At 51.7% G+C, this 26,823-nt stretch overlaps 9 protein-coding genes across 9 annotated transcripts; 2 read left to right on the plus strand and 7 right to left on the minus strand.

Moving 5' to 3' along the window:
* Positions 1 to 656: 656 nt before the first annotated feature.
* On the minus strand, positions 657 to 2,623 carry Z519_03975 (uncharacterized protein; the record flags this gene model as incomplete). Its single annotated transcript, XM_016761722.1, has 4 exons — positions 657 to 1,590; positions 1,644 to 1,904; positions 1,961 to 2,446; positions 2,505 to 2,623. 4 exons carry the CDS (start codon positions 2,621 to 2,623, stop codon positions 657 to 659), a joined length of 1,800 nt encoding a protein of 599 aa, XP_016622060.1.
* Positions 2,624 to 3,196: 573 nt separating this feature from the next.
* Positions 3,197 to 5,030, plus strand: Z519_03976 (uncharacterized protein; the record flags this gene model as incomplete). Its single annotated transcript, XM_016761723.1, has 4 exons — positions 3,197 to 3,446; positions 3,498 to 4,096; positions 4,147 to 4,443; positions 4,503 to 5,030. 4 exons carry the CDS (start codon positions 3,197 to 3,199, stop codon positions 5,028 to 5,030), a joined length of 1,674 nt encoding a protein of 557 aa, XP_016622061.1.
* An 859-nt stretch (positions 5,031 to 5,889) lies between these two features.
* Positions 5,890 to 6,799, minus strand: Z519_03977 (uncharacterized protein; the record flags this gene model as incomplete). Its single annotated transcript, XM_016761724.1, has 3 exons — positions 5,890 to 6,332; positions 6,402 to 6,651; positions 6,764 to 6,799. 3 exons carry the CDS (start codon positions 6,797 to 6,799, stop codon positions 5,890 to 5,892), a joined length of 729 nt encoding a protein of 242 aa, XP_016622062.1.
* Positions 6,800 to 10,650: 3,851 nt separating this feature from the next.
* Positions 10,651 to 11,724, minus strand: Z519_03978 (uncharacterized protein; the record flags this gene model as incomplete). Its single annotated transcript, XM_016761725.1, has 2 exons — positions 10,651 to 11,030; positions 11,091 to 11,724. The coding sequence occupies 2 exons, from the start codon at positions 11,722 to 11,724 to the stop codon at positions 10,651 to 10,653; spliced, it is 1,014 nt and encodes a 337-aa protein (XP_016622063.1).
* A 1,113-nt stretch (positions 11,725 to 12,837) lies between these two features.
* On the minus strand, positions 12,838 to 14,508 carry Z519_03979 (uncharacterized protein; the record flags this gene model as incomplete). Its single annotated transcript, XM_016761726.1, has 1 exon — positions 12,838 to 14,508. The coding sequence occupies one exon, from the start codon at positions 14,506 to 14,508 to the stop codon at positions 12,838 to 12,840; it is 1,671 nt and encodes a 556-aa protein (XP_016622064.1).
* Positions 14,509 to 15,781: 1,273 nt separating this feature from the next.
* On the minus strand, positions 15,782 to 18,721 carry Z519_03980 (uncharacterized protein; the record flags this gene model as incomplete). Its single annotated transcript, XM_016761727.1, has 2 exons — positions 15,782 to 17,200; positions 17,249 to 18,721. The coding sequence occupies 2 exons, from the start codon at positions 18,719 to 18,721 to the stop codon at positions 15,782 to 15,784; spliced, it is 2,892 nt and encodes a 963-aa protein (XP_016622065.1).
* A 2,123-nt stretch (positions 18,722 to 20,844) lies between these two features.
* Z519_03981 (uncharacterized protein) lies at positions 20,845 to 22,687 on the minus strand (the record flags this gene model as incomplete). Its single annotated transcript, XM_016761728.1, has 2 exons — positions 20,845 to 21,158; positions 21,217 to 22,687. 2 exons carry the CDS (start codon positions 22,685 to 22,687, stop codon positions 20,845 to 20,847), a joined length of 1,785 nt encoding a protein of 594 aa, XP_016622066.1.
* A 923-nt stretch (positions 22,688 to 23,610) lies between these two features.
* Z519_03982 (uncharacterized protein) lies at positions 23,611 to 24,608 on the minus strand (the record flags this gene model as incomplete). The annotated part of the gene is made up of 4 exons (XM_016761729.1): positions 23,611 to 23,831; positions 23,883 to 24,113; positions 24,169 to 24,504; positions 24,575 to 24,608. The coding sequence occupies 4 exons, from the start codon at positions 24,606 to 24,608 to the stop codon at positions 23,611 to 23,613; spliced, it is 822 nt and encodes a 273-aa protein (XP_016622067.1).
* A 583-nt stretch (positions 24,609 to 25,191) lies between these two features.
* Z519_03983 (uncharacterized protein) lies at positions 25,192 to 26,709 on the plus strand (the record flags this gene model as incomplete). Its single annotated transcript, XM_016761730.1, has 5 exons — positions 25,192 to 25,258; positions 25,322 to 25,626; positions 25,720 to 26,008; positions 26,132 to 26,391; positions 26,647 to 26,709. The coding sequence occupies 5 exons, from the start codon at positions 25,192 to 25,194 to the stop codon at positions 26,707 to 26,709; spliced, it is 984 nt and encodes a 327-aa protein (XP_016622068.1).
* Positions 26,710 to 26,823: the final 114 nt, after the last annotated feature.

The raw sequence follows: 26,823 nt of genomic DNA on the forward strand, positions 1-26,823 counted from the left end.
GCTCCGCCTGTCTTCCTCCACACCAAGCTGATGTTAATGAGCAGGATTTATATTAGAGGCATTTTCTGCGCCTTGTCTCGTCAGGTTGTGTACAGTCTTTGCTGTTCTTTGCTTTACCGCATGTAACGAGGGCTCGTGGTCCCGAATTCAGCATGATACTGGTTAGTGGGCAGCGAGATCGGACCATGTGTGTGCTGGAAACCCCGCGATCAAAGAGGTGTCTGGTTTTCAACAGCGCTTGGAGTAGCGACTTCCGAATACGTCCACGATTTCAGCTTACGAAGGAAGAGAAGTCGGTTCTATCATAGACTAAAGTGTCTGGCTGTTAACGAATCGGGCATGGAAATTGCCCACATCGGAGCACTCTATATGGAGAAATAATGTTACAGATCGTGCAAAAGCCCCGCACGATGCTTGCCGGTTTCAATACAATCGGCAGCAAGCGTTCCGAGAGAGCGCTGTCAGTCCATCTTGATTGCTCGTTCGCTCAACAGGATGCCCGAACACCCATGTGAGGCCAGCGGCGCTGGATGGGCTTTACTATGTAGCACAAGCTGGGCTATCTTGGTGGACGGCCTCGCCGACCTGTGGTTCTCTTTCCTCCCCACCATTCAATCTCATTGACGGCCACTCTCTGTATGTTGGTTAGCAATTTCTCAAGTGAAATGCTCCCAGAAATCATCATTTAGAAAATCGCAGAAAAATGGTGTACGTTGCATGCCGATTTCGTCGTCTGTAAGCATCATAATGGTTTGTGCGGGACTTGGAATCGCCGTCACTCCGGGGATACTGGCTTGTTGTGCCTTGTACTTGGCTTCGAGGGCAGCCTTTATCCGCCTTAGTTTCTCCATAAACGTCAGATATAGCTGTGGAACAACTCGCGGTAGCTGGTACCACGATCGGGTTTCGGCTAACTCCTTGGCAGCATCGAGATGCCGCATCAATTTTTCCATGGTTGCGGAGAAGTCGATCGTCTTTCGAACGTATTCCTGGTCCCATCCGGCTGCCTTGAAAAGTGACAGCCTCGACAGAACCACTATTGCGTGGCCCAGTAAAGCCCAGACAGCGTAAGGGAGGTCGAACCATTCAAAGTTTGGGATGGTGTAGGCGGTCTCGAAGCATAGCTTGGTGGACTTCAAGCACGCGTAAAGCATGCTAAGGCGAGAAACAGGGTATGTCCCGTACCTTGAGGGGCCGATACCGTCGTTGAGTGCAGTCTCGTACAACAGGATTTCAATGGCATGATAATGCAGGAGAAGAACAGCTACAGTGGTTAGCTCAGAACCATGATAATGCACATTCAGCTCACCATTCTGGCCTCCTTCCGATAAGGAAGCTCTAAGCTGTAGCAGCTCCGACTCTAGTAGCTTGACACAAGCCCCGAGAGGAAATGAGGTGCATGCAGGGATGGTATGCCAATTCTCTGGAGTCAAAAAACGCGAAATTCTGTCTGCCAGGCCATGGAGGCGCGCCAGGTGTACGACAGAGAGATCTGTAGGATATTCCACAGCTTCAGATACGGCGCGACAACATTCGTCCACGTATCTCGAATACTGCACCGGATAGAGCTCTCGAGTCCACATGGAGACCCTGGATTGCAGGTTGTAAGCGATGAGACACAGTTCTCGGTTTTCAACACTCACGTAGAGATAAGGAAGAAGCAACCGAGAAATGTCCTACGTTCTTCCAGAGTCCTTGTGATCGACGAGCTCTGAGCAGCTCTGCTAGTTGGCCGCATGGCAGAGACGTCCGAGCCATCGTTGTCGAAAGGCTCCAAACAACCAAAGGAGGGCTTGAGAGTCTGCACGACAGCTCCATTGTTCAACCGAAGGTCGGACAACAATGCCATAATGAGGTGACCGATATTGCCCACCTGTGAGCTCTGATGGACAGGAACGTGATACCTACGTGGACAAATCGTCAGCAAATTCCCAACGCCAAACCCAGAATCTGCACTCACCAACTGAGATATACGAGGAGAGCCTGAAGCATGTCAAGGCTTTTCTTGCCTTGAACAAGCATGCTGTGGCTCACCATCTCTCGCAGCTTGTGTGCTATGGTTGTTTGTCGTGCCGGGTCTTGGCGGTAACAAACCATCAGGATCGCAAGGACGAGGAAGGGCTTCTTCTGCCTCATCTCCACGAATGTCATACTTGGTGGGATGACCACAAAAGGAAAGAGAGTTGTCATTTCACTGCGGAAACTTTGCAGGACTATTTCTGCCTCTCTGCCGTTGTTGATGGATAGATCTATGTATGCCGCGGGAGCCATGTCCACCGAGTTGAGAGACCAGGAAGTGATCACTCTGCTGGGAATCTGTTTCGAGACTGCAAGAATGGCAGATACGCCGTCTCGATTTTCCGCGGGTCTTACGGATGCATTGGCTCTTTTGCGTCGGTGAGCACCAGGCGCCTGCCCGCTACGATTCCTCTTCAGACGTTGACAACTAAGTCAAGGTTAGGGTCGGAATCCCAGCTTAGACTATGCCACGAGAGCAGACGCACCGCTTACAACTCATATATCCAGCGTCAATTTCGCACCGTACTTTGGCTCGGGCGCACGGCACACAAGCCTTTGGTATACGGCCGCTGTCGGTCTCGGTTGGTGGGGACAATGCTTGCATAGCTTGACCTGCGCTCAATGTCTAACGTTGTATGGTTCAAAGAGCACAGGACGTCTCCTAGAGCATGGAGGAGTGCGGACGAAAAGATCTTGATCTTGTCACCTTGTCGAGAAACGTGAGAAACCAGGCACATAGGTATAGTGTAGACACGGACACGGAGCACGGGATTCCGAATCCACGACCACCACTCCAGGCACCACCAGGTATTGCACAGGCCTACATACTCCCGGACTAAACCAAATGCAAAGGGACGGATTTCCGACCCGACGGCGCTATTCCTATTAAGAAGGAGGCCATGCCTCAATCTGTTCATGCGACGTGATCAAAAGTGGGTTATGTGTTCAACCCACCTAAATGAGGCCTTCCGATCTTCAGCATAGGTGATCTGTGGCCGTTCTTTTAAATTCCTCTGAGAATCTTGCCGTCGGCGAAGAGATGACCATGCGTCTTCATCTCGGTGAACTCGCCTTTCCATTGCAGACTTGGCTGCCACTGTAACCACGACACTTCCCTCATACATTGTCGAATGCCTGGCGAGTCTATAGGCCCCAAATTGCATTCAGTTCTGCGAGCATGCACAACCGTTACGTCTTGGGAGTAATTTTACTGGAAGTCGCTTCTCTGGTGGCGGCTCATGAAGTCGACGAAGCCCACGAGGCAGGAATTGCTGGTGCCGAGATACCTGGGAGCGCTGCCTCCAACAATGCCACACGAAGCGACCTTTACAGCATTTCCAGTTATGCGGCCATGTCTGAACAGTCGAGCGTGGTCATAGCCCACATTGTTTTGATGTTTGCCGCCTGGTTCTTCGTCCTGCCAATAAGTATGGTGCCTCCGATAGCTGAGAGTCAAATCCGAGTATTAACATCACTAGGCGTTATGTTCAGCATTGCGAGATCTCGTCTCGGGATTTTTACCCAGTCAATATTTATACCTTTGAACAGCCTAGGCGTATTACTTGGAATAATGTACAACGACAAGACGCCCGATTTGTATCAGAACAATGTGCATCACACGATTGGATGGATTGCAACTTGGGTCGCGACTGTCCACGCAGTCCTAGGCCTGGTATTCTTTTACACTGGACAACACCACAGCATGAGCTTGATCGCAGCCGGGAGAGCAGCGTTCTTCCCTCTAGTGCGGGACAGTCGTCAAGCATCCGGAGCCCCCCGACCTTGCAGCGGCCGCCATGGCTCGGCAATTGCTCTACATCGACTGAGTGAAGACTCCCAAAAGTCAGACTTTGAAGACATTGACGACGACGAACAATCTGCAGTGCGCATGCCTTGTCGACCAAATCGCCTGGGCTTAAGCTTCCTCAACAGGTTCTTGGGGACTCGACTCTCTGATGACGTATTACCTAGGTTGATGGGAATATTGAAGGCTCTTTATGACATTGTTGATCAAACTATTTTGGTCCTGGGTTTTCTTGCTCTGGTGACGGGAGGAGCTACATACACCGGCATCTTCGTAAGTCTCGGTGTGCCACCCGCAGCAAATTACTGACATGATCAAATCAGCGTGGCAACCACATCTTCAACGGCCTTGCTCATTTCATTAAGGGGGGTATTTTCTTTTGGTATGGACTCCTGACTCTGGGCCGGTGGATGGGCTGCTTTGCCGAGTATGGCTGGGCACGGAACATGAGATCCTTAACAAGCTCTGCTCCATCGGCCGAATTCGTCGAGTGTTTTTGCATTTTTCTATATGGGTTGAGCAATATGTTCCTCGAGCATCTAGCCGCATGGGGAGGTGCGTGGACTGCACAAGATCTAGAGCACGTCTCTATATCTATGATGTTTTTCGCTGATGGGTTGGTAAGTTAGCTTGTGAGATTGTATCCTTACAGTCCCAGTATGAGGCTGATAATCAACAGTGTGGCTTGCTGGTCGACTCCAAGAAGATCCGAAAATGGCTCGACACGACGATAGTAGAATCGGCTCGCATACATGACAACGCTCCAGGACTGCCCAGACCCTCTAAGGTGTGCAACTACTCGACCAACCCGATGCCGGCATTGATCATCCTCTTACTGGGCCTCATGATGTCCTCTCACCACCAGAGCTCCGTCGTGTCAACTACAGTTCACAAACAATGGGGCATGTTGCTCGTGGGATTCTCGGTGATGCGAATGCCTACCTATATTGTCATGTGCATTTCTCCGCCAGATTCAGTCTACGCAAGTCGGCCTCCGTCCGAATTAGTTGCTTCGTTCTGCTTGATATCGGGTGGCATTGTCTTCATGGCAAGTACTAAAGACATTGTCCACTGGATGGAAGAGGAGAACCTGATGGGTATGTTCATCTTTACAGTTGCGATGGGCCTATCAGCCTTTATCATGGCCTATGAGATTCTCGTGCTTTCGCTCAAAGGCTGGGCGGCGCGACGCGAGCTCAGGAAATAGTCGAAAGTCGTGTTTCCCGTTAATGCTGCAAAGAGTCTCGGCTCTCCACAATAACTGTCGACTCAATCAAATCTGGAAAGTGCGGGACAGTCTTGTAATGTCAATGCAAACGTACTGAGGCGTCGGTGGCTTTCCTACATTGTATACGTGAATTTCTGGAAGCCGATCCACAGCTCTTTCTATTACGGGGATGCTCAAACGACTACCTCTTACACTCTTTTTCGACCTCACTAAGCACAATCACGAGCGTCGAGGTGTCAAGCGGCTAGTGCGACTAGAAACTGTCCTCTCCAGTGATAGAGGATAGATTTCACTGCTTTCCAGGGTTCTTGAAGCGTCGTGGATAGAACAAGCCGCGAATTTCGGCGTTCATTGAAGCGCTTCCAGGCCTATGTCATCCGAGATTTTCACGAGACCGCCATTAACGATATCCACAACAAGACTTCTTTGAAGTAGGGATCTCTCAGCCGAAAAATGCTTCGTCCCATCTGGGTCATTCGAAAAATGTGAACACATGGTCGTACCCACCACGGATTTGCACCTGTCCTAGAGTTCGGAAAAGTACGTCGAAACTGGATAGATCTTTGTGAAGCCCATTCTCCGGGATTTGAACATTTAATCTAAGTTGTGCTCCGCTCTTTTAGCGCCGGCCATGGCTCTGAAGATACTGGGTCTACGTTGCTTGACGCGCAAGGCTCGCCGTGAAGTCAACGTCCTCATGAATCATTCCGAACTGCAAGCACACTAATCTCCTATTAACAGCATCTGACCTGCATACATGTGGCCCAGAATTTAACATCCAGTTACTCTGGCGAATATCACCTGTCCCTCTAGTCCCGTTCATGTCATTTCTTGGCCTTCACTTGCCGTCTCGCTCAACATCCGAGAGCTCAAGGTTTGAGTCTGCATTTTGCTCCATCACTGCAGCTGTTCCTGCCTGCTTCGAGAAGTATGACGGATACCAGACGTTGAAAATAACCATCACTGCTGCCACAGGTATTGCGTCGAAGATATAAAGATACGCCTCATGGCGAATGATCGTCCCCTCGAAGCCCTCAATGAATTCTGCCACGCGCACAATTGATCGAATCATGACGAACGTGCTCGCAATGTACAGTATCCAAACAAACTTCTCCGAAAGTAAAGAACAGGCACGAGGCACACCGCGCAATCGAAGGTGAAAAACCACTGCAACGGCAATGAAAAGTCCGAAAAGTACGATCTGAATGACCAGTCCGATCAAGACGATGTGGGAGCCTGTCTTTGCTATTGACGCTTTGCTGCTCGCCATCAGTCCGCCGCCTGGACAAAGTTAGAGCAGGTCCGGTGGGAGATTCGAACCCGCACGGTTACTAGATCATTCGGGCGTACCGCCCAGCTGGATGAAGAAAGAGAGCACGTCGCCCGATACGAAGGTCTTCGTCAACCACCTCTTTTTGATCAGACTGTAAGATTCACCATCCACACTGAGAATTATGCGACCCAGTACCATGTAAATGCTAGCCGCGAACAGGACCGGAGCGACGAGCAGAAGGAGGGTCTGGATGACACAGGGAGCGAGAGTTGGATCTGGTGCTTGCCCGTGAGATACTCCGCGAGCTGCATATCCAACGATTTCGAACTGCAGTCGAAGAAGTTAGCAGATATTTGGCCGGGGTCGGAGATGAGGGTGGCGGAAGTCGAATTAGACGACACGACGCACAGTACCACCTGTAAAACGTGGAATGAAATACCAAGTTCGGTGCTTGGCAATCAAGAATGCGTGCCATATGGTCGATACCCCGAAAAGAACAGTAAAAACACAGGCGGCGGCCAGCGAGGGATCGTAGCGCTAGAATTTGAAGTGTTCCTTTGAGTCTGACGACATCCTATAACGACGGCAGTTGTTGGTTGTGTTTGGGGGTTGCGAAATCTGCTTGGATGGAAATCATACCGCTTGACGGGACGAGCGAGTGGTGCCAAAAAAGGAGCTCAAACCCGACGATCAAGAAAGAGGACCGGGTGGAGGATGAGAATGAAGACAGACGCAATGAAGCCAGATATATACTACCAGCAGCACCGTACACCTCCTCTACATGGGCCAGGAGAGGACGGGATTCCGGTGTTGGATGTCATGGACGAGCACTCATCAACAGGGCATAAATCTTCGAGACGGAGCAATGCCAATAACACTGGCCAGAAACACTGATACATTGAGCGACATATTTCGATGGGCAGCCGGCTGACCATGGTTCGTGAGTGTCATGTACGGAACTCATGGCTAAATCCGAAGTATGCTAGTAATAAGGAGTCGACTCGGTGATCTGCGAGACAAACCCCCCAACCGGGCAATGGGCGGAATTCCGCTTGGTCGATCTTGCCAGATATTAATACTCCATCGAACATATCCTACTGTAGTAAGGCAGCAGAGCGGAGCCGTCCATCCCCCTTTCAATCCCACTTAGTTAACATCATTCCTCTCCACGAGAGGCGTCCTCTCCGAAGTTCGACCATGCAGCTCGGTCAAGTCCCTCAAGGTGTCCTAGTGGCAGTTAAAAGAGCTCCGAGCTAATTCCAAGAACTAAAGAATTGGTCTAGAAAATTTATTGTTGATTTTAGGTTCTATTACAGAAGAAGGGCACGTGGTAGGAATTAATTAGACGAATAGACTTGTTAAATCGAGAGTAAGGAGAGCATGAGATAGAAGGCGATTGGACGTGAGTTCGTGCACGATTTGTTTTTCAAAAGCGGTGCGAGGTGGGTAAGTCGGGAGGAAAGAAAGAATTGGCAAAGGAGAGGATGGCTATCGCCGTCAAAAGAAGTGGCGACGTCCAAGTTGCAAAACACGCCCAAAAACAACGGGACTGCTAGACTGAGGGTGGATTTCCCAGCAACAACTTACAAACGAGGTGTCGAGGCGACCGACTTGGGATTTAGGAAATTGAATTCTAGCATTGCTCTCAGACTCCCTTTTATAAGGGAATGCCGGAAAACTCTGCCATCACCAAATAGGACAAGTTGATCTGGTAAAGGGCAGCTATAGGATTCTTGAGGCGCCTGACCAAAGGAGACACAACCGCAGATAAATCCATTTGGTTAAGAAATCTGGACGGTCTTGGAGCAAGGGCGAACTTCTGACGGCTCTCCAGGGAATCCTAGCTTGTTTTCTGGTCCTTGTCAGAAGCTTTTCAGATCCTGGGTGACGCCTTGTCTCACTGAGATGCTTCCATAACACGGTACAGCACTTGCTTCTCCATCTCGCGCGTTCTTCATTTGCTCCGACGAGTGGCCATACCTGTCAACGCGACAGCGAACCGAGCCAATTCTTGATCCCACATGTAACCATATGGTGCTCCGAGTCATTGAACCGCTCAAGTTAGGTCGTAGAATTAGTACGCGAAGAATAAAGGTGGAGGTCATGAAGGGTCGGCATTCGATCTCAATTGCCTTTCTCTACAGGGGAGCCAGAAGTAGAGCCTAAGGGAATAAAACGGAACCCGAAACGGCTGGTTGACTTGACCACAAAGCTAGCCTTTGTTGGGGACTATCTTTCTCTTCCTTGAACACTTGGCCTTGCAATGGAAATCAGAAAGGGGCTGTCGATGGCGCTGAGTCGCAGCAAGGGAACAGGCGTAGATTCGTTTCTGTCAATTGGTGCCTATCGTCGTCGACGCTCGCTCGAGGTCCTCTGTACTCGATTGGTGGATCGCATGGTCACCGTGGAAAGGTTTGCTCATATAAATCCTTTGGAAATCGACCCATGCCGCAGTTTTGGAGCTTGGAGGGTGTTTCCTCAGCGATTTGGAGGTGATATGTTCCAAGGTTTACACTCGCCGTTGTTGTGGCATAGAATGACCTGTTACGGTAGCGTCTGCAGTCTATTGGACTGTTCATAACCAGAGAGACTGAAGCATTATTCCTCGACGCCAAGTGGAACATCAACTGCTTGAGCTGATCCTATGGGTAGCATTATAGGGTTAATGAGCTACAGGTCTCTGCGCTGCGTTTTTCGGCGTTTGGGGCGCTAGCGAATTTGAGGGAGTCTCCAGGCACCTGAACTAACCATTTTGGTTAAGCAGCGTAGTCAGCAATGTAAGGACAGGGGATCACCCAAGGATCTACTGGGTACCGAGCTTCCACACATTCGTCTGAAACAGGTGCCTGGCAGAGAGGTAGGTGTAGCCGACCGCTTGGGGGCAGTTTCGGCCCCTCCTTGTACTTCAGTGTGCTGCTCGGGGTGTGCTCAGTTAAAGCTCAGGTTAAAGCGGCCATCGCTCACCCTCTAGGATCAATCCGTAATATGGTAATTAGGCTTTTCGTTCGCGAGTAATCTAGGTACCTATGTAGGCAGTTGGCCTAATGGTCCAATACACTACACATTCTGCAATCGAGAGTCTGACCAGCTCACGAGCCCACTCCGTAGGGGAAACAACGTGAGTCAACTTCCTGCTGCCAAGATTTCTGGGCCTTTCGCAATCGATGTTGGCTGCTCCTCCTTACCAAGAGTGTATGCTGTCAGTTCTGGCCCTCGAGACATACTTTGGGCGTACATGGCCGATATGCCTTGTCACTGAGGGACACCCTTCTCCCACGGACCTGGGCCACATGGTTACCATTATCGCATCGAGGATCGAGACCATGTGTGCATTGCCGAGCCAAATAATGCCCGAGACAAAGTGTCATCTGGTTCATTTCAACTTCAACTACGGGGCAGATAAAGACAGCATGAGTCCTCTGCCGAACTCACGGATCCAGGCCATCCATATGGCTTGGCTGCCGAGCAGCCCATGTGGCGGGATAGGGTCCTAGGCTTCGATGCTACAGTATCTATCCATGTATGGCTGGGAAATCTTATCCGCGAACATCGAAGATTCCCCAATCGTCAGCACTAGCCATGGGTGCCTTAACTGTCTGCCATTGTCTTACCAACCTTCGAATCCGAATCTCGCCCCGAATATGACTCGTATGCAGGAGGAAAGGAGGTCTCTCTTGAATTTGTCTTCCCTCGGAGAGAAAGAGAAGGAACAGATATCGCAGGGCCTGGGAAAAGAGAAACCAGATTTTGAATTCCGGACTCCATTTCTGCTCAGAGAGCAACAGGGTCTAGACACTCGGCATAGACACTCTGATGTATAGGATATATGTGGGCAAGGCTCCACCACCTCCTCGACCTAGAGCACGCCTAAGAGGGAAAAAAAAAAAAATCCATCTCGTGAATGCAGGACCGCCTCCTTCGTAGCGTCTCCTTACGCCCGGAGAATCTAGCGATCCGATGCGTGGTTTGTCCTCCTCAAAGAGTCCCGAAACCTGAGATTACTAGCGAGTGACCACCATCCTCTTGACTTCCTGCCATGTGGTAAGTCGCTCTTACATCTACACCACTTCGACTGCGGTAGGGGGCATTTTCTCGTCCGGGCGTCCGCCCAGGGCGCGCAGAGCCGTTTCTGTATGTTTTTGTGGCCCGCCATCGATGTTGGGATGATTGATGAGTGAAGACAACTGACGTTTCAAGGCGGCGTCGAGTTTGCTTTTCCCTGACCTTTTTAACTTCTTTTCCGTCTTTGAACTTTCCTTGAGGGCAGAGAAAAGACCAAGCGATGTACTTTAGTCTCTTCCCCATTCCTCGCATACGAGCCGAGCTTTATATCAAGGATAATATGCTCAAGGCCAAGGCCATCGCCATCATGGAACGCGGAGAGGCGACAGTCCCTGCCCCGTTGCCCACCTGCTGCGCCAAATTCGAGTTCTCGACCACCTTCACACATGACAGGTGTGCCTCCGGCAAGGCCACGGCCTTCTGAGAGTTGGAAGAAGAAGAAACAACCGGTTCGTAGAAGACGGTCAGAACTGGCGTTATGCTGTAGAAGAATGGCGCGATGTCACTAGAGACTTCTTCTGAAGTGACCGTTTGAGTTTCAACCAGGGCGATGTTGTATGTCGTGCCACTCGAAATGCTGGAGGTGGGGTGGCAGCTAGTTTGGGAGACGGGAGCCTCGACAGAGGATTGAGGGCCGGTGATCTCTAGAGGAACCCGAGTCAACAAGCAAGTCTCTTGGAGGTTTCAACAGGGTCTCATCTCACCTTTGGGGACAATAGTGCCCCATGTTACAGTTGCTATTGAACACGACGGCGGAGGATTGGCTTCCATGGTGGTCTGCAGAGCGGTGCACACAGAGCGGTTGTCGGCATTACTTTTCGATCCAAGCGCCTGCACTTGCTGCCTGGCCTGAGACAGAAGATCATTGACACATACATCCTGCAGCGTCTGGCCGCAGGTTACTGTGCCATATTCCGTGACACCGTTGAGCGGCAAGCTCCTCGCGATCCCTTCAAAGAACAATGCACAGCCTGCAAATGCGGCCGGGGTCGCGAGGTTCATTGACGGGGGATAGCCTAGGTAGAAGTTCTTGGTGAACGTGACGTCGCTCGAGTTCGAGTTCGAGTTCGACGAGGAGGCGCCAACGGTCCAGGTGAGCGGTGCATTGTCAGGCGACAAACTGCTGTTGAAAGAGGTCGTGCCGATGAACGAACTCGTCGTGTTACCGAGGGTACAATCATTGTCGGCCCCACCGTTGCAGTCAAGGACATCACAGCCAACTACCTGAGAGCAGGCTTGCTGAAGGAGTAGCGATAAACATATCGCGAGGGTGGCCCATAGATTGCAGTGGAACTGGGCCACAGGCCCTCTTCTTCGGTCGGGGGAAGCAGGAGGCATGTTTCACGAGCAACGACAGCGAACCAAGGGCAGAAGAGATGAGGTCGAACAGAAGGCCATAACCTCTTACAAAACAGCGCTGGCAAAACACAAGAGGTCAAAAGAGAGCAGTTCGTTCAGATATTATGAACCCTCGTTTCTTGGGGCCCCGGGCCCTGGCTTTTTCCTGGCGTCAAAACTTACCTTCCGTTGAGTTTCCCACTAGTATGCATGTCATATGTATGCCGCCAACATGAAACACCTCCTCATGCGAGCGCTTCGGAAAGAACAGAGAATCCAGACGCCAGCAGGCCCCGAAGAAAATCCATAATTAGCAATGCAGATTGTTGTTGTGGGCCGGGTCAGCGCTTACGTCTAGGCACTTATCTTATGCGACTGATGATTTCAGGTATGCTATTGGTTGACATTATTATCCAGTGGGTCATAATCCAGTGGTATCGATTGGCCCAGCCGGCCCGCTATGGGCGCTTGAGGTTGCTATATTCGTCGAGCTTGGTCGGGACTGGACAGTGGGATAGTTACCCCACTGGGCTTGTCCCTTTTTGGACATTCCACCCAGTGTGGCCTTGAGGACCAGACAGTAAAGGCAGACCTTCTGGAGTGGTGTGGTTGTTGGCGCTATCCACCCATCACCAATGGAAGGAATTTTGCCTCTTTGATTGAGTTCGCCATCCCAAAAGTACAGTCTTGATTGCAAAAGCGCCTGGCCGGATGTGGCTGACCGCAAAGTCGATCCCGTAATCTTGTTTGCCGCTTCTCTGATAGTGAAAGCTAGTGAACAATGCGAAGCGGGAAGGCCCTCGTTCAAGCTGGGAGTTGTTGTTGAGGAGGGGTGGGAGAGGCACATTTTCCAAAGGCAGATGCTTGCAACACCAAGGGGAAGGCTGTGCTGACATAATACAGCGGACCGGTTTGGGGCAAGCCTGAACGTCCCCTGCAAATGAACTCGAGCACTTACAAAGCTCTACATGCGTCTTGAAAATCTCATCATATAGGAAGTATGCCTCGGTAGTCTTACTTGATAAGCCCGCTGTACCGCTACATCCCCCTCGTCCCTGGATATGGCGTTCAGAACTAAATGGACAATGGTCACACTCCCCTTCTCCCCGCGGATCACGGGACTCTGGAAACCAATCTCTCCCCCTCGTCTCCCGTGGACCAGGTCTCGATTTCCGAAGTACTGGTATATACCGAGGATATAGGTTTTCTCGGGATTTGATGGAACGGCAATGGGGGCAATTGCCACTGAGTTGGAGCGGGCGTGTATGGCACAGGTGCGGGAGACGTATCGAAGGCGTTGAAAGAATCACTGTATCTTGCATTCTCAAATTCAGATCTGCGTATGTCTCCCTTCTCCTGCATGAAGGATGCCACAGCCCTGATTTGCGACGTTGTTGGTCGTTTTAATGGACTGAAGCTGAACCCAATGTCGGGTGAAGAGTGTAGGCTTGAATTTCGCTCAGTGAGCCGGACGCCTCTTAACATCCATTCCAACTTTGACTGGGGCGTTTCTTCGAATGTTCTGCGGCTGCGGATGTAGGCGCTAACATAGCTGATAAGACCCAAGATGATCAGGACGAAAACCAGGATTGAGATGGCGAGAAATGCGGTCGACAGCTGCACCACTGGTACTCGGACGCTCAGCGTCCGAGTAACAGAATACCTATCTTGGGTGTCTTTGGTAGACACCCATACCTGGTAGAATCTCATCAAGTCGCGTGGTGTGATGGTTGTAATGTTGCCTGTCGCGATGGACTCGCCAACGAACCGTGCATAATAGTATTGGACCAATGCCTGGGCGACCTGCCACGCCTTGGAACAGTCGGGATATGCGATGTAACCGAGACTAGGCTCTAGAGCATTTCGCCTCACGATGCATTCGATCTTAGTATAGCTTGCAGACTCAACAGGGCCCTTCCCAAAATAGCAATAGCTGTCTGGGTCCTCCTGGATACTGAGGTTGTGTAGGTAAACCGCAGCAAGATCGATGGCCATTTCAAGATTGATATTTAGTACTTCATCATAATCTGTCACTTTCGCCGCACCGATGGCCAGCAGGACGTCTTGGTTTATCCCGTTATTTTGTTCTCCTCCCCACCAGGTGCTAAAGTTCGATACATCGTACTTCGAAGGCGAGATAACCTTCTGTAATCCTGGTAGCTCGTCGAGAATATAGTCGCAATTTCCAGTGTCTTCGAGCGTGATAGCGGTCCTTTCAGTACTTTTGCAGTCCAAGCTCCACGTGGAATTCCACTCTCTGTGATCGTACGTCCACGGGATTGTGGGATCAGGGAGATAATCTAGTAACTGATCGTGCGGAAAGTTGGCCTGATCAAGGCTCGTAAAAGTCTCATTCCAAAGCACAGGAGCGTTGAGAATTGCTACATAATGCCGCATTGCAATGGTTCCTGAGATGTTCTGAGGAAGTACTCGGTGGCTGGTGTTCGTTGAGTACCTTGCAATCGGACCGGACACCAACCCTACGACGGAAAGAGTAATAGCAAGACAGGATTGCATGAGAATCTTGAGATGCCGCCGTTGAAAGATTCTGGTCTTCAGGAGCCAAATGATATCGATGGCTTCACCGAAGGTGTTGACAGTGATCAGATCCGATATGGGTATGCTCCGATGCCTCGCCATTCCTGGAATGGCGGACTGCCAGCAGAATCGCGCACAGGCGAATATGCCTAGTACGCTCAGGCTAGTGATGATCACGTTCAAGGCTGCTTGAACGTCTTGAAGTCGCCATTGGGTGGGTAGATTGACCCAGCTTGTTGAGGGCATTGTTGTACCTGATTGAGACAATCAGTAGACAACTCCGGCAAACCAACATCTTTCAAAGGCTGTAAACTTGAAGCCTGGAACTGATGTGGTGCAGACAGCAGAACACAGCCTGATATACCCTATTCGATTTCTCCCGGGTTGGTGTCCACGTGGCAAACCTTCGCCGAAGCTTCCGGTAGCTGAACGGACAGCTGACCTTGTGATTCATCAGTCCTTGTTAGTGCTATCGTCCTTTTTCAATTGTCGCTTTTCGGTGGAATGCTAAGCGAAATATGCTGAATCGGGATACTTCCAAGACACGCCGTCATCTGGGCTTCTCCACTTTATTGCGCTTTTCCAGACCACACGGGTTTAAGCGAAGGCGAAGCTTCGTATAAAAGCTCGGCGCAGAGCTGGTGTGGTTTTGGCCCTTGGTCTGCTCTTTGACAGGTAGGTGATGACCTTCTCGTATGTTCGTGGATATGAGTTCGCACTGCTTGTTTTTGGGCAGAGCCGCGAACTGACTGACATCGACGAATCCTTATTTCATCCTCGAATTTTTTGGGTGGCGAAAGGCAAGAAAGATGTTGAGATCTCAAGTCACTTTCAGCCGGGTAAGGCTGGAGAGGGGTGATTCGTCGATGAACTGCACACCATGATGCCAACGAGCCGACGGGCTGAAAAAGGTGGCTTCAGTTGCCGACCCGCGCAAGTAGGCAAAGGCTCAACACACACCCTGGGCGGAACAGAAGTGTGGCCGGGGAGGCTGTAGCGCAACCACCCACCACCCACGCGGCACCATCCCGAGTCTCTTGCGGAAGAATCAACTTGGTGCTGCAGTGCAGTGTACGCATGAATTGAACAGAGTTACCATGCTATGCTAAAGCGAGACTTAGAATATGTTATCACAGCTTCCCATTCCAGCGGCTCCATACAGGCATAATGCTACGCACCATGCTCGAAGTAATCATGCAATGCTTCCTTTTGTATATCAGAGTACCGTACTCGAGTCCAAAACGACCGGGATGCCTCGATTGTGCTGTCTTCCTTACAAGACTGCACTCCTGAAGCCGGAACACCCTGCTCGCTCACTTGAAACAGATTTTCCCCATCGCCGCATCACCGCATAATCTTGTGTTGTAAAAGTCTAAATGGGGCGTCGTAGGAAACAAAGTATGATGCCTGGCCAGTCGTCCTGTGTAAAAAGTCATCTTCATTGAGACATCGTTTCGATGCGTTCCGCATGTACTCCGTAAACGTGTGCTCCACTTTATTCCGAAAATGCATTGCGTCCTTATTGTGTCATTGTAACGTCCTGGTCTGGATCCACAGTCGACTCAGTGTCATCCACTTCAAAACGAATGTTTGGTGTTGGTTCTGCCCTCGTGAGAGGCGTCCTTGCTACCCGTTCTATTAAGTCGGGTGGTAACAAAGGTAGCTCAATTTGCCGATCGGATTCAGTCCGAGGGAGGTCGGGTCTCAATTGATCGGCAGCGTCAGCTTCTGCAAGTGCCCGCAGCATTGCTTCCCGTTGTGCTTCTTCCTCCATGCGGGACCTTTCTCGGCTTCGCCGCTCTCGACTGCTGCGCCTTGCATCGTCTCCTTGACTGAGTGGGGTCGACGAGAAGCTTCGTGGAGGTGCTAGAAGACTACTCAGTCTCGACCTGCTGTTCACCCTGGACAGGTGAGGGCTGTTGGATCGTGATGGATGTCGACTACCAGGCCGACTACCCGGAATGGTCGACATTATTGCTTCGTGGTTAGCGTCAAAGGCGCTGAAACCTGGTTCAGGTCGCAAAAACGACTGCCGCACATCGGCAGGATTTCTGAAAGACGCTCCTGGAATGTGTCTTCGAGGGGGTTCTGATGCAAACAAATGCGGATTTGGCCAGCCAGGAAATCTCCTCGGGTCGTCCAGCCCGAAGTATCCGGCTCGTGGATCGTTGGAATAGTGACCGAGTTCGAGAGGCCGAGAACTGCTTTCTCCAAATCCATGTATCGGGACAGGAGGGGGTGCGTAGAGGCTCGAAGTTGACTCCAGGGTGTGTCTCCGCGATGGAGTTCGAGATGTGCTCCTCGCACGCTCACCATACTCCGCCGCTATATCAAACGTGTTTGAATAGCCAGGGCTCCGCGATCGACGCTCATACGGCTCGGATTGATATAGGGTGTTGGAATTCATGAGATTAACATGTGGCGAAGCTTGAGATGTGCGGGACTCAGGCGGGAAAGCTGCACCAGGCGTCCATGGGCCCATTAGTTGAACCTGATCAAACGGCAGTAGTGGCATCTCAACATGACTGGGAAGCTCATGTAAACTTCGCCGTCGGGGTCGCGATCGAGGTGCACTGGCCAAGGACAAGCCGTGTCGCTGGGAATTGAGTACAGGATCCATCAAGTGTTCGTTCCCATCAACCGTGCCATCGTCCGACAGGGTGTCCGCACCCGGACTGTCGACTCCATCAAGCAGACTGTCGTCAATCGCATCACGACCTTCTCGTTGCACTTCGTCCATAGCAAGGCGCAAGAGGTAGTCACGAAGTCGCTGGACACCGTCTCCAGAAAAGACACAGAAAACATCTCGTTGGGGGTGGGTAAACTCAGCCGGGGCGTCGCGACAGAAGCGGGTCAAGTCTTCACGAAGAAATGCTTGCACGCCGGTCAATGACAGGTGGGTCAACCGAGGGCAATGGTGAAGAAGTGCTGTGATTCCCTGTTCAGTTGTTAGATAGAGCGACAATCACGACCGGATTTCTCATACCTTGAGCGTCAGATTCACGCAGTAGCTGAGATGGACTCTTTCAAGAGATACAAATTGTGAGGGTACCCCGATCTTCCCGCCCGGACTGAACAATAGTGGGCCCCTGGCCAGCGCCATAATACTTGCATCCGTCAAGTTTTGGCATTTGACCAGACCAATTCTGCGCAGCTTGGGAAGTTGTGCCAAATGGCGAACGCTAGCATCTGTCAGTCGTGAGCAACATGCCAGGTCAATATATCGAATTCGATTGCAAGCCTTCACCAGCTGTATGACCGCATTGTCCGTCAGGTTGACGCAATGGCCTAGATGGATGTAATGCAGATTCTTGGTCAGTTTGCAGATGGAGGCAACTGCACGATCTGTAATGTGTCTGCACTTGGCCAATACCAGGTTTCTTAGACGAGGCGCGGCCGGAATGATCCTTGCAATAGCATCGTCTCGGACTTGTTCACAAGCGGTCAGATCCAAAATCCTCAGCGCGTCAAAGGTGAGCCGCGGGGATAGGTTTGTAAAGGCTGAATCATTGATGTCGCTGCAATGAGCCAGGCGCAGCTCCCTGAGATGGGACAAATTGGATAGCAACGCAGTGACGGATTCCGAGGTAATGGAATGGCAGCCAGCGAGGTCAATTTCTAGGATAGATCGGCAATTCCTCGCCACTGCCGTAATGGACGCGTCGGTCGCTCGCACCACACCATTGAGTTTCAGTCTTTTGAGTTGCCTACAATTCTTGGCAATCTCGACCAAAGACTCGTCGGTGATATTAGAACAATTTGTGATGTTGAGACCCTGCAATTTTGCGCAATTCTGGGCCACCACATGCAGCGTGCGGTCTGTCAGAGCGTCCAAATCAGTAACATCAAGCGCTTGGAGCTTCCTGCAGCCATCCACCAATCCTGCCACACCGAAATCAGTCAGATTCGAGCAATTGGTCAAGGTCAGGCGTTCGACACCCTTGCAGTTCATAAATGGCTGGACTGTGCCGTCATTGATCTTGTCTGCAATTGCGGATAGATTCAGTCTCTTGACCATCTCGTGATATGGAAAATAGCTCTTGTCGCCCTTCCCCAAAGCTGCCACGACGTTAAGCAGGTTTGTCCACTTGTTGCATAGGGGGCGATGCCACAGAATGCCCACTGTGTACAAGGCCCAGTGATACGACACCATCATACAGTTTCGTAGGTCAGATGTCGTGGTCAATTTTGCCAGGATAGCAATGAGGATTTCGGGAGGTAATTTGGAGATGGGGGAGAGACGGTGGACTTGTTCGAGGTCGACATCGTCGTCGCAGTCACGAATGGCGGTAACGGCACCGAGGGAAGACTGTGAATCATTGGCATGTGCCATAAAGTAATCGGTGTCCTCATCATCGCCTGGACATGGAGAACTGTCTGAGCTGTCGGATTCGATGCTGACAGTACTCAGATTTCGGGTATGGATGGGGGAAAGACGAGGTCGCGGTTCGTCGGCCATGTTGGCGAGATCAGGCTGCGCGGGTGGAGGCGTGCAGCAAATCCAGAATTGTAGCAGAGCGTGTATTGAGATTCGACGAATCCGTACCTCTGCTGCAGCATAGACCAGCTCCTCAAAGGGTGCTTTCAGACGGGACTAGGTGAGAATAGTGTCATCGCTCGGTGGTGACGACGTCAGTTTGCGTGTCTTCGAAGGGGAGACGGTTCGGCGCATCCGGGTGCGGCGGTGAAAGGTCACAACGCAAACAGAATAGGGATGTGCATCAGACCGCGACCGGAACGTCAAAATATAATATGGAATGTTTACTGAGGGTTGTAAGGGGATGGCGAGGTGTGGGAAGGGGGAAAGAGGTGGAGTGAGAATGGGCCTGGGTCGGCCAACAGAGGATTGTTTGAATATTAACGGTCGGTGGTCGAAAGGTGGATGGAGGATGGAGGAGGATGGAGGGAGGACGCAGGATGATGGAGGGAGTCGAGCAGTACCTCGTAGAAAGGAGGCGTTCGTCGGGTCGTAGTGGCTAGTGCCGCCGCTGGGCTGAAGGGTTGCGCCCTTGGTGCCCATTACTCTGGGGACTGCGACTGACCAGGCACTGACAAATCAACTCTATTTACCCCAAGAGCTCTTGCTCGGGTACTCTGTAGTCGTTATACTGGGCAATAATTAAACGGCTCAGCTGCCAAGTTCGGGTGGTCATTCCTGCCGGTTCCTTCCCCTCTGTCCAGGTTTGGGCCTCCCCAAGTTGATGATTAGGCCCGTCGGTCCTCCAGCCATCCCCCCAGCCGCGTCAGGAAATGTAGCTAAGGAATGCCGGGGGTTTGCCTGGGGGGCTGTCACCATAGAGGCACAACCAACACAGGGATGCCTAATAGCCCCTGTTGGACAATAATATCACTCGACTTTCTGCATCTCAACAACGCTTTTTACATCATACTCGTACCCGACCTCCAACCTACTGCAGACTATGGTTGTAGGAACGGACCATGAGTGGGCTCAGCAGATCTTGATATCTCGAGCCAACAACGGCTCAACCAAGACCCAGTTTATTATCTCTTGGGATTTGACTCAACTACGAGAGGCGCGACTTCTTCTCCCTCTCGAAAACCTCATTTGCAGTTCTTAACGAGTATGGCAGGCTCTTAACACGACCAGTTTGCGCTCCTGATCATCTTCCGTCCGGGTTTGACCAGGGTCTCGTCTCCAGATCGTGATCGGCCTTCAGCTAACGTTGAGGCGACAGCTGACACTTTTCCTCTCCTGCAGACATGACATTCATTCTTCATACCAATCATGCAGTCCTCCATCCAGTAACGTCCTTCAGGTCCTTATTCGCAGATGCCAGCCTTGATCATACGCGGTATTCTCATCAACCCACCATCCACCATGTTCTCCCGCATGACGTGTTTTTCATACTATGTACGGGAAGCTACGGGGGCGGCGACTCGAACCTCCGTGGCGCCGATAAAGATGCATAGGTATGTCCTTAACAGGGCTCTCGCAGGGCTGTTGGCTGCGGCCATTGACGACTAACCCACCCCTACATCCCTCGGTCTCTCAAACCCGAGGCTTGATTTTGTGCTCAAAAAGTCTGCTTCTATAAAGGAAGGTTTAGAAGGAACAGGATGGGGTCAATCGCATATCAGACTGGCTGCTTGGTCAGGCACAAAGTGGGCTCGACAATACAACGTGCACAGGCATGAGCAGGACGTTATGTACCCTTCTCATATGAATCTTGCCGATCCCGATGGTCCGGCTTGAGCCGAACCCATCCCTGGCCCCATCCTGCAGAAGGACACACAGCAACATTCCAAGACGATCCACAACGTCTGGCCTAAGAGAAGTCACAACCGAACATTGAGAAAAGCCATGGCTAGGTGTGGGCAACATCCTCCGTACGGATCTTCCGGCGCCACGTAGTCACCCACGCATGTCCTGCGAGAGGTACCGCGGAAGGAAAAGAGGATTTGGAATTGCACCAAAGCTGAAACTCGGCTATGAAGGTCAGGAGCGACATGGGTATATCATCGACAAGATAGAATGGACATCATGGCCCCCAATTCCCACGGAAATCCATGATCTCATATATCCTTGGGCATCAGCCTCGCGGGTCGATCCCGGTGGCGCCCTTACTCCCCTCCTCTCTTTGCACCTTTGGCCCATTCTCGGAGGACATTTTTCCTGATCTTGCCTGTACTGGTCTTGGGCAACTCGGGGACAATTTCCACCTCTCGGGGCACCATGAATCGGCTGATTCCTGGGTGGTCACGCGCCCATTTGATCACATCTTCGCCTGTCACCTTGACATTGGGTTTGACCGTTATAAATGCCTTGGGCCGTTCGCCCCAGTGACTGTCGCTGACCGCAGCCACGCCGCACTCGAGAATATGGGGATGCGTGACGAGCATCGATTCCAAGGCAACTGAAGAAATGTTCTCACCACCTGATCAAAATGATTCAGCGGGCTGTGCATCACGCCGTGTTCAGAGACAACAACTTACCAGAAATGATAATGTCCTTTGCACGATCCAAAATCTGGATGGCTCCATCTTCATGCCACACGGCTAGATCTCCGGAGTGCAACACGCCGCCCAGGAACAGCTTTCTCGTCGCGGTTTCGTCCTTATAATACCCTCTAGCACAAATGTTGCCGTTGAACACAATCTCCCCTATCTCTTTACCATTCCTCTCGACATCGATAATCGTGCCATCAGGTACGTCAGTCTTGATCACTCTCACGGGTAGTGATGTCACAAAGCCGTGACCTTGGCGAGCCATTTTGGCGTATTTGTCCTTGACATCGGGGAACTTGTGCCACTCTGGCAGGATATAACCTTTCGTGATCGGACCGTATGTCTCAGTCAGCCCGTAAACGTGTACTGGATGCAAATTCAGGTTTGTCATTTGCTCGAATAGATGGGCCGTAGGTGGACTAGCAGCCACAGTGACTCGCACCGGGTTGGGCAACTTTTGGGCATTGGAATCGGCGCACAGAAGAGTGTTGACGGTCGGAGCTGCACAATAATGGGTGATGCCTTCGTCCTTCAGCAACCGCCATATCTCGGGATAGTCGATCTTGCGAAGACAGTAATGGGTTCCTCGCGCAGCAGTCACGGCCCAGGGGAAGGTCCAACCCATGGCATGGAACATCGGCAGGGTCCAGAGGTACTTGCAGCGCTCGCCATCATGATATGCAAGACCGGATTCGATTATATTGCCCAGGGCGCCCAAATAACAACCTCGGTGAGTGTACTCGACACCTTTGGGCCGCGCGGTTGTGCCACTTGTGTATGCCAAAGCATTGACGGCAAGCTCGTCGGGGGCCAAAGCCTCGAGACCACCCCAGCCGCGAGAGCCTAGCGAGGAGTCGTATTGCAGGCCCTCAAGCACGGCTTCATCAAACGGTCCACATAGCTGGCCCTCAACGGCATCGGTGTCTGTGTCGATGATAATAGGCACGTTGGGATGGGTTTGCCTGTAGTCATCGAGCAAGTGCAGGAACTCGGCGTCGACCACAATAGCATCGGCATCGGAATGGTCAAAGATATAGGCTATGTCGTCCTTTTTCAAACGGTAATTGATGGCAATGTTGATTGCGCCTGCGCCCCCAATGCCGAAGACCGCCTCGAGAAAGGCCGGGGTATTCGTGGACAATATCCCAATCCTCTTATATCCCTTCTTCTTGATATAGTATGCGAAGCCTCGAGCTCTGTCGGCGAACTCGATATATGACCTTCTCAGGATCTTGTCGTTGGCCGTGCGGTGATAGATAGCTGGAGCATTGGGCTCGATGGCTGCTGCGCGAGGCAGGAAGAATGCTGGGGAAAGAGTATGGATGTTGTACCACGATAGAGTGCCCACGGTGTGGTTGTCGATGCTGAGATTGTCGATGGACTTGCTGGTTTGAACCTGAGGATTGGGAGGGAAGATTTGCGCTGCCAAACTGGACAAACGCGATTTGGCGGAGGACATGGTGGGCACTCTGCGGTTTCCTCTTTCTCTCTGTGTCCACGACAATGAGTTACGACATTGCGATAAGAGTGACGCTGTGAGGTGTCTGCTGGAGGACTCTTAGGAATCCAAACGGGAAGGAGGGTGGGCTATAAGTTCCTTCTATTGCTAGCTTCCCGAATTTTGAAGCTCATGCCACCAGAGAGGCAGCGTCACCAGCGTTGGAAAGGTCCGAGGTATTCGAGGAGCTGAATGCACCAAGTCCGGGGTAGGGGGATGGTTTGGTAGAGCAACATAGGTGGGAGTGGAACCCCAAAAGGCCCCAAAGGGCCCCCGAGCCTCCAGCTGGGGTGGCACCAAGGGCGCCTAAGATTCCTTTAAGCGGGTGCCTGGCAACCTTGATACGTCGGTCGGGCGGAACCACTTGCGTCTTGGCTGATCGGTTCCGCCGGGGCCCTAGCGATGGACAGATTTCCGAGCCCGGACTTCGATTTTCCCGGTCGACCTTCGGAAAAAGTAGTTGGCCACAGGCAAACACAGCACATCAACTGTTTGCCAGTCTTTTGGACCGAACAAATCCCGCGCGATGCGAGGCTACCTGTACACCATGTAAAACTTTCTGGGCGAATCTACCTGCCAAGCAGCTCACACTTCTGCTAGGCTCGTTTTCATTGGAAGAGAGGGCACCTATTCGTCTCTACTGCCATCTCCTATTTGCGGATGGATACAAATATCACAGCATCTGGCAAAGTGGTATGCCGCGGTCCAAGTCCAGGGTGGTTTCGGACAACTTTGGCTCTCCTTCGATGTTCGTCTGGGGGCAGCTGGACGTTGGGTTCCCGGATCGTTGACCCTCCGGATCCGATGTTCAGAATTGTCAAAATGAGCAGAGGCTACCCCTTTTCCGCGATACGGTCCGCTGTGGGCTTTTGTTTGCCGCATCGTCAAGCATATCCCAAGGACCAGAACGTCTCGATGTTCGTGCCAGTGTCCTCATCGACGTATGGGGTCGGTTCCCTCAGGGTCACGCTTTCCCCGTGGATTTCAGCAATCTGACCGGTCAAGGATGGATCTGATACCAGCTGCTGAACTCCTCGTGTCAGCGTAGACATAGGTGTGAGGATCATCGTCTTGAACAATGCTTTGTCCGGAGCAATGTTTGTCTCTTGGTATATCGGTCAGTTTCAGCCTTACAGATTTCCACCGAGCAACCTACCAAGAACAGCAGGCGCCAAAGCATTGATCTGGATCGCCTCCTTCTCAAGTTGACGTGCGAGTGACCTCACCAGACCGACGACCCCAAACTTGGACGCAGCATAAAGCGGTGCGACTGCGAACGCATATAACCCGGCGTTCGATGCTGTGCAAATGATGGAGCCTTTGGAAGGGGCTGTGGCACCATTGACAACAGGATTCTTCCTCATGTAGTGGATAGCCAGCTTTACGGCTGTGCGACTGGAATCAGCCACAGATATTTTTCAGGAGAACCATTTCTAACTCACTGTATATTGTTCCGATCAAATTAACTTCCAAGGTATGCAAAGGTGGCTTTGAAGGCGTGTCTTCGTCCACGATCAGTCTCGGCTCTTTAGATATCCCAGCGTTAGCCATCACGACATCGATCCGGCCTTGTTCTCGATAAATCTGCTCAAAGACTGTGGCTAGCCCATCCCACTGGGAGATATCGGCTTTCATGAACGAGAAGGTAGCGTTGGGGAACTCTGCCGACAACCCTTTGACAATTTGCCCACCCTCTGGGTTCACATCGAGGACGGAAACATGTGCACCTTGTTCCGCAAATGAACGGGTGATTCCCAACCCTATTCCCGATGCTCCTCCTATTGGAATTGACCCATGTTAGAAGCATCTCTGCCGCGAGACGGAGTGTTTTTGTGTAGAACTACTAACCAGTTACCACAACGCTTTTCCTCTGAGCAGCCATCATGAAGCCTGGAAAGTAGACGTCCAACCCTAACAAACGAATTGCGTCTGGGTTCGTGTTATCGTGGTAGTATGGTACGGACGTACTCGACTTGTCGGTAGCCACCCCAGTTTATACCCAGATCGACACACTTCGGGTTCGTCGACTGAAATATTCAGCCAACTCTCCATCTCCCGGCTGATGCTCCTCCTTAACGGAATTGCCCCACGGGATGCCAGCGATTCTCCCATGTGGGGCATCTCAGCCTTGGAGCCCCCATGGTGCCTATACCCCGATTCTCTCTGAGTCTCCCATTCAATAAGGGAAGCGAAACCAATTGCCGAGAGCTAGACGAGTCCAACTAGAGGATCCCCCTCATCGGATATGGACCGCTTCGCTTCTGAACACTGCGTATGTGTGAAGGCCGTCAACGTGGACAAACGTTCAAATTTGGGTTGTGTCCCAGCAGGCCAAGCGGCCTTCTCATGTGGACAGTTCGACGTCCATTCTTGACTGTTTCACTCGTTGGTAGGAAGAAAACGGACGGGCGACATCTCCTCTGGGCACCAGAAAACCGTTGAACAATCCCCTTCATCGGACCACAATGGCGGAGGTACATATCGAGCAATCAATCCTAGAGTCAGTGAAGGGCAAGGTGGTGGTCCTCGCAGGTTGGTGTACACAACCACTGTACTGTTGACTCCTATGCTCACCATGGCACCTTCTTTTTCTAGGCGGCGCTCAGGGGATCGGGGCAGCAACAGTGACCCAGCTATATAAATCAGGCGCTCATGTCTTTTTCGGCGATTGGGACGACACCAAGGGCTCGAAACTGACAGATGAGCTTCGAGCCTCGCCGTCAGAAGGCGGCGTGACATATCTCAAGGTCAACGTTCGGGATTATCAGTCTATCCTTTCATTGTTCGATACCGTCTACAACAAGCACGGACAGATTGACATTGCGATCTGCTGCGCTGCGGTGACTGAAAGACCGGGGTATTGGGAGCCAGAGAAGCTGGATCTCCAGAGCGTGAGAGAGGTACGTGCAGCAAATGGGGGCGACAACCTAGAGGTGTTACATATAGCATGCCACGAGTGTTTTTTTATCAGTCGCTCACTATGAGGTACATAGACACCAACAGGCATCACCGAGGTAGTCGACATCAACCTGAACGGCACTCTATATTTTGCCCGACTCGCTGTGGCATACCTGAAGGAGAAGCACACTTTCGACAAAGCATCAACGACGGCCAAATCCATCACCTCGCCAAAATGCATCACGCTCGTCTCATCGGTCGCGGGCTTCAAGGAGTCGCCCGGCCTTTTCGCGTACTCGGCGGCAAAGCATGGCGTGTTGGGACTCATGAGAGCTCTCCGCCCCTTCACGGCGCCATTATACGGATTGAGAATAAACGCCATATGTAAGTTCCATCCCGCAACAAGAAAACCATTTCCCCCTTTTTCCGGATCAAGAGTTTAATTCCTCCCTCACTCACTCACTCACTCACCCGCCCGTCTTCCTCTCTCTTATCTGAATCCTACAGGTCCCTGGGCAACCGACACGCAACTCCTGGCCGGCGTGCGCGCTGAATGGGTCAAGCACGCGATGCCAATGAACCAGCCCCTCGACGTGGCAAAGTACATCATCCAAGTCAGCGCCGAGCCGACCACGCACGGCCAAGCCCTCTTCGTGACGGGTGGGCGCGCTGTGGATATCGAGGAGGGCATCAAGAAGACCGAGCCCGTGTGGTTGGGGGAGAAGAACTCGCACGATTTGGCGGCGGGACAGGTCATTTTGGGATTGGTGAGGACAACCAGGTTTTATTCATTCTCTCCTCTCCTCTTCTCTTGTTTTCTTTCCTTTTTTTTGGCCCCTCGTCCCGTTTCTCTCCTTTAACTTGCCTAGAAGGATCCCCCTTTTTCTTTGGCTGGGGTGATATATGCTCTGAGGACGAGCGTGCACGCGCCCATTTTCACAGCCAGGCATCCCGGATCCTGGATTCTTAGCCAGTTATATCAGGAAAACACAAACTGACCACGAACTGCTTCGCATCCGCAGGGCATGGACTGGGGACATAACAGCCCGAAGATGCACGAGAGCGCGAACGGCACTTCGAACTGAGAGTCAGTCTTTTGGTGGACCCAAGGGAACAAGTCCAAGGGATGGTGTGCTAACCGACACGGCCAGTGCGTGGAACAAGGCAGATGAGAACCGACGAGGACACACATGCATGCA

Source organism: Cladophialophora bantiana (assembly GCF_000835475.1).
Source record: "Cladophialophora bantiana CBS 173.52 unplaced genomic scaffold supercont1.5, whole genome shotgun sequence".
NCBI lineage: Eukaryota > Fungi > Ascomycota > Eurotiomycetes > Chaetothyriales > Herpotrichiellaceae > Cladophialophora > Cladophialophora bantiana.